This window comes from Mus pahari, chromosome 1 (genome assembly GCF_900095145.1).
Source record: "Mus pahari chromosome 1, PAHARI_EIJ_v1.1, whole genome shotgun sequence".
NCBI classification, from domain to species: domain Eukaryota; kingdom Metazoa; phylum Chordata; class Mammalia; order Rodentia; family Muridae; genus Mus; species Mus pahari.
The window spans coordinates 117,155,506-117,163,372 of NC_034590.1; the positions used below are offsets into that span (position 1 = coordinate 117,155,506).

The 7,867-nt window shown below is 52.0% G+C and overlaps 1 protein-coding gene across 2 annotated transcripts in view; it reads right to left on the bottom strand.

Moving 5' to 3' along the window:
- The window catches only part of Scyl1 (SCY1 like pseudokinase 1), a 13,593-nt gene that overhangs the window by 2,185 nt on the left and 3,541 nt on the right, over positions 1-7,867 (bottom strand). For both annotated transcript variants that reach the window (XM_021207759.2, XM_029543813.1), the window contains exons 6-11: positions 6,082-6,240; positions 5,248-5,355; positions 4,618-4,731; positions 1,417-1,572; positions 226-414; positions 47-122 (exon numbers count right to left, since the gene is read on the bottom strand). In XM_021207759.2, coding sequence (XP_021063418.1) covers positions 47-122; positions 226-414; positions 1,417-1,572; positions 4,618-4,731; positions 5,248-5,355; positions 6,082-6,240 — 802 coding nt within the window. The remainder of the gene's footprint in view (positions 1-46; positions 123-225; positions 415-1,416; positions 1,573-4,617; positions 4,732-5,247; positions 5,356-6,081; positions 6,241-7,867) is intronic.

Here is a 7,867-nt window from a genome sequence, read left to right on the forward strand (position 1 = left end):
AAAAAAAAAAAAAAAGAAAGAAAGAACACGAGTGTGGGTCACTCACCTACTTCTGCCAGCTGGGTGGGATCCTCTGACACAGACTCTAACTTGGACAGGAAGCTGCGAATGGTCTTAAAGGCCTGTGGAGTAGCAGAGGCTCCAGCACTACCAAGGTGTGGCCAAGCCTCTGAGAGACTGAATATCCCCGAGCCCAGCCCCAGCTCTACCCTGGCTGGGCCTTACCTGGTCCCGCACAGATTTCTCAGGGTCCACAGTAAGGCCACAGAGCACAGGCAGGATCTTGTGGGCACAGTCGTCCATCGAATAGAGATTGTGTGTGGCGGCAAAGCCCAGGACACCCGCAACCCGGGATGGTGCAAATGGGTCCTTAGTGGCTCTGCTGAAGGCAGAGGTTAGGACCCTGTGTCGAGTCTGAGAGGCCAGGTGGATGGAAAAGGATGCTTGAATATACAGAGGCAACAAGCAGCCCCAGCCATCAGACCTCACTTCCCACTCCCCAGGGCAGGGGCCATCCAAGGTCTAAAAGTGTGAACCTATCATTTTCAACTTAAAGAAAAGAATTTATGTTGGGTAGAGGTGGCACACATCCTTAACCCCAGCACCCATGAGCGACAAGTTCATCTCTGAGTTTGAGGCTAGCTTACTCTATAGAGTAAGCTGGTTCTAGCTTAGTAAGGGCTACTACACAGAAAAAACACTATCTCAAAAAAACAAAAACTTGGGGCTGGAGAAATGGCTCAGCGGTTAAGAGCACTGACTGCTCTTCCAGAGGTCCCGAGTTCAAATCCCAGCCACCACATGGTGGCTCACAACCATCTGTAATGAGATCTGATGCTCTCTTCTGGAGTGTCTGAAGACAGCAACAGTGTACTCACATACATAAAATAAATAAATCTTAAAAAAAAACTTACCTACAACGTGGACCCAGGTTTCTCCTGGGCCCCTGGGTCCCACACTGCCACACGGTGTACAGCGCAGCCCCCCGAGGCTGAGTCTGTCCTCTCCCCTTCCCTAGCGCTGGTCCTGTTCAATCATTAGATTTGTTTGTTTTTGAGACAGAGTCTCCCTATGCAGTCCTGGCTGTCCCTGAACTGACTCTGTAGACCAGGCTAGCCTCCAACTCAGAGATCCACCTGCCTCTGCCTCTGCCTCTGCCTCTGCCTCCCAAGTGCTGGGACTAGAGGCATGTGCCACCATGCTCAACTTTCATTCAGTCTTATTAACTGTCCAGGCCTAGTACAAGTTCGAGTGTTGTGTAAATGACCTACAGCTAACTCCGCCTCAAGAAGGCCAAGTACCAGGCAAGCAATGCCCAGGACTGAGGGTGATGCTCTGGGACAGTGAGGACCCAAGCACAGGCTCTGTAGCCCGAGAGAAGGCTGCCATCCTTCTACAGCTTTGCAGGACACTCACACTAGCACTGAGATAGGAGCCGATTTTGCCCAAGCAGACCGTGGTGTTGCAGCGGATGGGACCCTGGTCGTCCTTGGCTTGTAGCCTTGCGAAGTGCTTCATCAGTTCCACATTGAGGTTGGCCTCATTCAGCTTTGGGGCTAAGAGCAGCATGGACTGGGGAGGGAGAGAGAGAGAGAGAGAGAGAGAGAGAGAGAGACTGTGAGCCAGAGCAAGAATGGACTCCTGGGAGGGCACAGGCCACTAGTGGGCTGTCAGATCCGTCTAGCCCAGTCCCATCCCAACTAGCATATTAAAACATGGAGTTCCCTATATCCAGCTCCCTTTTATGGCCAGACTGCAGAAGCTTGCCCATTCTGTCCCATCAAACTTACACACCAACACACTCTGACACCCACTCTTACCAAACCGGTTCACTCAGGTTGAGGTCACTGATGACTTCCAATTTGCTAAATTTGATTTTCATTTAATTTTGCTTTGTAGCCCAGGTTATCCTTGAATTTGCAATCCTCCTGCTTCAACCTCCTCAGTGCTAGGATTAGAGGCATGCACCTCCATGCCCAGACTCAGCCACTAAATTTATTTACTTATTTTTCAAATTGCTAAACATAATGGCTGCTCTAGATTCCTTTCTGTTGCTGTAATAAACACTTTTTTTGTTTGTTTGTTTGTTTGTTTTTGTTTTTTGGTGTTTTTGAGGCAGGGTTTCTCTGTGTAACCCTGGCTGTCCTGGAGCTCACTCTGTAGACCAGGCAGGCCTCGAACTCAGAGATCCACCTGCCTCTGCCTCCCAAGTGCTGGGATTAAAGGCGCCTGGCTCTGTAATAAACACTTTAACCAGTAGCAGCTTGGAAAGGAAAGGACTCGACTCATCTTACAGTTACCAGGTCATAATCCAGCACTGACAGAGGTCACAGCAGGAATACAAGGCAAGGCCTGAAGGCAGAAGCCATGCATGGAAATCAAGCCTTAAATCCCGGCACTCAGGAGGCGAAGGCAGGTTTATGTCACCGAGTTCAAGTCCAACCTGGTCTACACAGTGAGTTCCAGGACAGCCAGAGCTATATAAAGAGATCCCATCTTAAAAAGCCACACGGGGTTGGGGGTGAGGGTGGGAGGGACTGGAATAGAGTACAGAGGCAGGAAGCAGGAGGAAACGGTTTTCCTCACCAGCTCATGCTCCCAGGACCACCTGTTCAGGGATGGCTGGGCCATCCATCTTGCATAAATGAGAAATAAGATAATGCCCACAGACATGCCCAAAAGCCAAGCTGACCTAGGCAATTCCGAACCTTGAGCTTCCCTCTTTTGAGATGACTCCAGGCTGACAATAAACTGAACCAGAACAAGGGTCCATTTTCTCTTACCCATGGCCCTTTAAGAGTTTTGACACCCCCAAGTTCTTCCTACACTTTTAAGCTTCTGTTCGGTTCTGCCCCAGCCTGAGTGAATGCTTGAAACGCATGAAATCTGGGTGCAGAAACCTCAAAGCGCATTCATCAGCTTCTTCTGTATCTAAGACTCCTGCCTGCCTGTTCAGCTCTCTCCCTGCGTGGCTCGCGCGCCCTGCTGTTTGGATCCCCAGTGCTCAGGTGCAGTGAGGGCTTCAGGGCAGGGACTGATCCTGAGCCCTCGGTCTCACCAGTGATGATCTTCTGTTGGGTTCAGAATTTGCTGGTTGTTGAGAGATGATAGAAGTGGGCCTCGCCAAGGCAGTGGATCCTTGGGGATGCACCCTTAGGAGTTATCACTCGCCAGCCCCTCCCCTCTGTCCTTCTGTCCTGTGATGTGAAAAGCAACTCTGCTCTTGCTTCATGGGCCCTGCCAGCAGGTCCTGGCTCCCCGGGGGCCCAGATACAGCAGAGCTGTGACCACGGACTGAAACCCTGCCCCTGATCCCAGAAGGTCATTTCCAGTATTTTGTCACAGTGTAGTACATTGAGAGCACAGTCCCCTGGCGCCGTCCCTAACCAGGACTTCTTCCCTGTACGTGGCATGGGCACGGTCGCTGCCAGCTCAAGGCCTCCACCTGACAGTCACACAGCTGCCCAATCGCAGCCCAGCTGTCCCCAGTCTGCGCCGCAGCCCTCTCAGCACCTTCGCCTTCAGACCCTTCCTGTGCCTCATCCTCACCTTTCAGGAAAGACTGTCAGCCCCCGTCATCACCCCACCACCCGACAGCTCCTAACAGCTTCCACCCTGTATACTCCTGGCTGTCCTGAACTCGCTTTGTAGACCAAGCTGGCCTTGAACTCACAGAGATGCACCTGCCTCTGCCTCCTGAGTGCTGGCATTAGAGGTGTGCAGTGCACTGCCACGCCCAGTGATGCAAGGACTGACCTTCAAAGCAAGATGGATCCTGCCACTGCCCAACTCACCTCCAATGAGTGAGCCAGGTGTGCCAATGACCTCATCTGTCTGGCTCCACCTCCATAGCCACACCCCTTCAGCAGCTAAATCCCTCTTGGCTACATCTACATTACTAGCGACTCCCAGCCTCAAAGCCTTTACAAGTGCTAAGTGCTGACCCTCTACAAGGAGCAGGAGATCTAGCAGATGAAAGTAGTTGCTCCGGTATACATGCTCCTTCTCTTTTGTGAGGCTCTTCATGTAGCTTAGGCTGGCCTTGAACTTATGATCCTCGTGACTCTGCCTTCCTTGCACTGGGATTACAAGAGCTTCAACATCTGGCTAAAGCAGTCTTTTTGAAACATTTCTGAAATACCATATGTAGACCAGGCTGGCCTAGAACTCACAGCTATTCTCCCACCTGTGTCTCCTGGGTGCGAGTATTACAGGTATGTACCTCCATGCTAGGCAGATAGGTAGTCCTGTATTTAAAGTTCCAAACTCTCCTTTCCATATGCCCCTTTCACTTTTTGATGAAATACAAATGGGTCTGCTAGGCCCATTGTTTGTCCCACTCACAGACAGAGGAACTAGCTGCCAGTGTGTGCTTGGTCCCAGCATGGGGCCAGGCAGGCACTGGGAGCTGCTTAATGTCAGCAGAAAGTACTACAGACTGAGCACCCCCCCCCCCAATCCATCCCACTTTCAGGGCTGTACCCAGGGGTTGGATTGGCAGCATGCATCCGGATGAACCCTCCCACACCTTTAGGCTTAAACCAAGGCCTGTGTCCCAGAGAGAACCCCGTCCCTATATGGAGACAAGGGCTACATCCCAGGCCTGACATCACTCACCTTGACTGTCTGCTCTCGGATGGCGGGGTTGGTGTCCAGAAAGCCATGAGTGACGTGGGGGAAGATCTGGGTGTTGACTGTTGGCTCATCAAGGTATTGGATGAACTGCTCCATCTGTGTGGCCAAGGGTAGAGCATGAGAAGACAGTTCCACCCCCACCGAAGTCACAGGGCCACTTTGGCCTTGGCTGTTCCAGTGCAGCACTGGCTACCAGATAGCCTCCTGAGGAAGCCCAGCTTGTGTGCGTGTGTGTGTGTGTGTGTGTGTGTGTGTGTGTGTGTCCTCAGGAGGGAAGTGCATTTGACAGTTGGTACCTGGGAGTCACTAGTTCTTTCTGGCTCATAAGGACCCTCTAACCTAGAAGCCAACAATATGTAGCTCCAGCTATCTTAGGACTGACAGAAAAATTGTGTCCTACTCTAAAGGACCTAAGTGACGGAGTCTGGAGAATCCCAAGGCTGCAAGGAGCCCTAGGACCAGCTCCACCTCCTGAGAGCTTTCCTGGCCCTTCACCCATCTGGTGGCCACGGTAGAGGTTTCTAGGGTCCCTAGGTAGCCAAAGCACAGGCTCTGGCCACCTGCCTAATGCTGTGGGGAGGAGGCCCTGGGCAGACTGGCTGAGGCACCCACCTGCTGGAGGAGGCGGATACGCATGGCACGGTCAGTGGATGAGAACATCTTAACCACCACGGGGATGATCTTCTGCTGGTACTCTTCAGCACTGAGGAATTTTCCCACCTGAGGAAGGAACAGGAAGAGAGCTTAGCCACACCCACAGGGCTAGGGATGCTTCACGGGGGTCCCCTCAACTTGCTTGGGCTCACTGCTGGCTTCCCAGGGAAGGAATGGGTGGAGGGTGGAGAAAGCATTTCCTTAGCAGGACCTTGGTCCACTCTGCCCCAGGCGACTCTCACGTTACCCTTCCATCTCAGGAGGCAGCAGAGAACTCAGTGCCCCTCCTTATAAAGTGGCACCTGTACCACACATGCACACAGAAGTTTGCCTGCAATTTCTGAGGGTTCCAACTAAACAGAATTTGACAGCTGCCTTTTAGACTCTTCCAGCAAGTCCCTTCAGGGGTAAAGAGTCCCCTGGGAGGGAGGGGAGCCTATGTAAGCACTGGCTGGCTGGAGTTGGAGGCTGAGGGGAAGATCAAGCAGCTGGAAGTCCAAGAGTGGGGGGGGGGGAGTTAGGTTAGAGTGCGAACAGATTCCTGGGCCCAGGAAACCAGGGTGCAGGAGTCAGACCTGTAAGGCTTGAAGAAATGGAAGAAAGGCTCTGAAGCAAGCGTCCGTAAGCAAAAGAATTTGGAGGCACAGAGACTGTCCTTCCCTACGCTAAGAAGTCCCCCGACAGGTAACCCCTGCTTGCTAAGTCATGGGGACACTGGGCACCCTGAGTACTCGTCTTACCCAAGGCTACATCCACCCAGGTCTGGATCCCACAGCTCCTGGCACCATTTACCTTGAAGAGAGGTGTGAGGACCACGGCCCCGGCACTGCCAAACTCAAAGGCAGTCAGCAGCTGGGGCAGCACCTTGTGCCGGCAGAAATCTTCAGGAAATGAGTCTAGACTCTTGCTCAGCTCCTGGAAGAACTTCTGCTTTTCAGCTGGCTCTTTGATCTGGGGGAGCATGGACAGGGTTCAGGGGGAAAAGTAGCCAGATCACGTACACTCCAGTTGGATGAGGGCAGACGCCACCCAGCCTGAAGGAGGAGGGGCAATGCTATGGAGCCCAGCTCTCCACCTCGGGGTGATCATGGGCAGACTCTTCACCTGTAAAATGGCATGACAGCTCTACCACCACTCTGAGGGGTCAACCAGAAAATGCTCATAAAAGCTGCCCGCAAGCCAGGTCTGACCACCCACACCATGGCCGGCACTAAGGAGGCGAAGGCAGGAAGATCTAGAGCTCGGAGACCGGCCGAGGCAACAGTGAGATCAAAGCCAGCCTGGGCCATAGAGCTAGAGTCTTCTAGTGACTGTTCCTGCTGCATCCCTGTCACTTAACCTATAAGGTAATCAACCACTAAGAGATAAAACCCCTTCATCTGCATGTCCTTTTCTGTTCACAATAACCCACAGGAGGAGACTGAAGCTCAAAGTGAAGGATCTTACTTGGCTCCTTGCCCTGGCCTGGTTGACACATGGGGTGGAGTTTTTGGAAAGCCATAGAAAAAGTCAGGAAATAGGCACATGGTCTTCTACCAGACCTGGGCCAAACCAGGCTTGACAGTCATTAGTCTTTCTAATACCCCAACCCTGAGGCTATAATGACGACAACACAAAGTCCCTGAGCATAGTCTGAAAACTAAAACATCCACACATAGTACCTCACATAGCCCTCTCCACACGGTTACATGGTAAGAAAGCAAGGACAGGCAAGCTGCAACACAGACAGAAGGAAGCCTGGTTAAAGACACACAGCTAAGAAGTAACCAGCATACCTCTGTGACTTCGCACACTGCAGAACAATGCTGTCACTAGCCCATTTACAAAGGAAGACAATGAGAATTAAAGGTCCCATGGTTGGTCGTGGTGGCACATGCCTTCCAAGCACTGGGGAGACCAAGGCGGGATGAAGAATTCAAGGCCATCCTGGGATGCATAGAGAGGCCTTGCCCCAGGAAGAAGAAAATCAAGTATCTGGGTAGTCATTACCCAAAGCCCCATGTTCCATTTTACTGCCACCCCCAGGAACAACCTGGCCCAGAAGCAGTGACCCTGGCTGAGGTGCAAAATGCCAAAGTGGCTTGGAGCTATGTAGTCCAGTGTAGGAAGCAAGGAGCCAGGAGGTGACAAGGTTCAAAGAGTGAATCACAGCCAAGCCACCCTTCCAAAGAGTCACAGAGGTCTCTCTTCACTCCCATGTTCTCCTGGGGGTTAGCCAGAAACCGCCCATTTTCTATGGGGCACATTTTCAGGGGACGGGCAGCCTGGCAGAGTCAGGCATGTGAAGAGAACTCCACATAACAACAACAACAACCAGTGCCCCACACTGGCCAGGAGATACCGCGGCTCAGCAATCCCAGCTGCTGCTTCAAGACATAAAACTCCGGTACCAGGCATGGTGGCGCACGCCTTTAATCCCAATACTCAGGGAGACAGAGGCAGGAGAATCTCTGCAAGTTCAAGGCCAGCCTGGTCTACATAGTGAGTCTCAGGATAGCCAGGGCTACAGAAGACAAAAAAACAAAAAACAGAAAAGAAAAAGAAAATAAGAGAAAAGAAAAAGAAAGAAAGAAAGAAA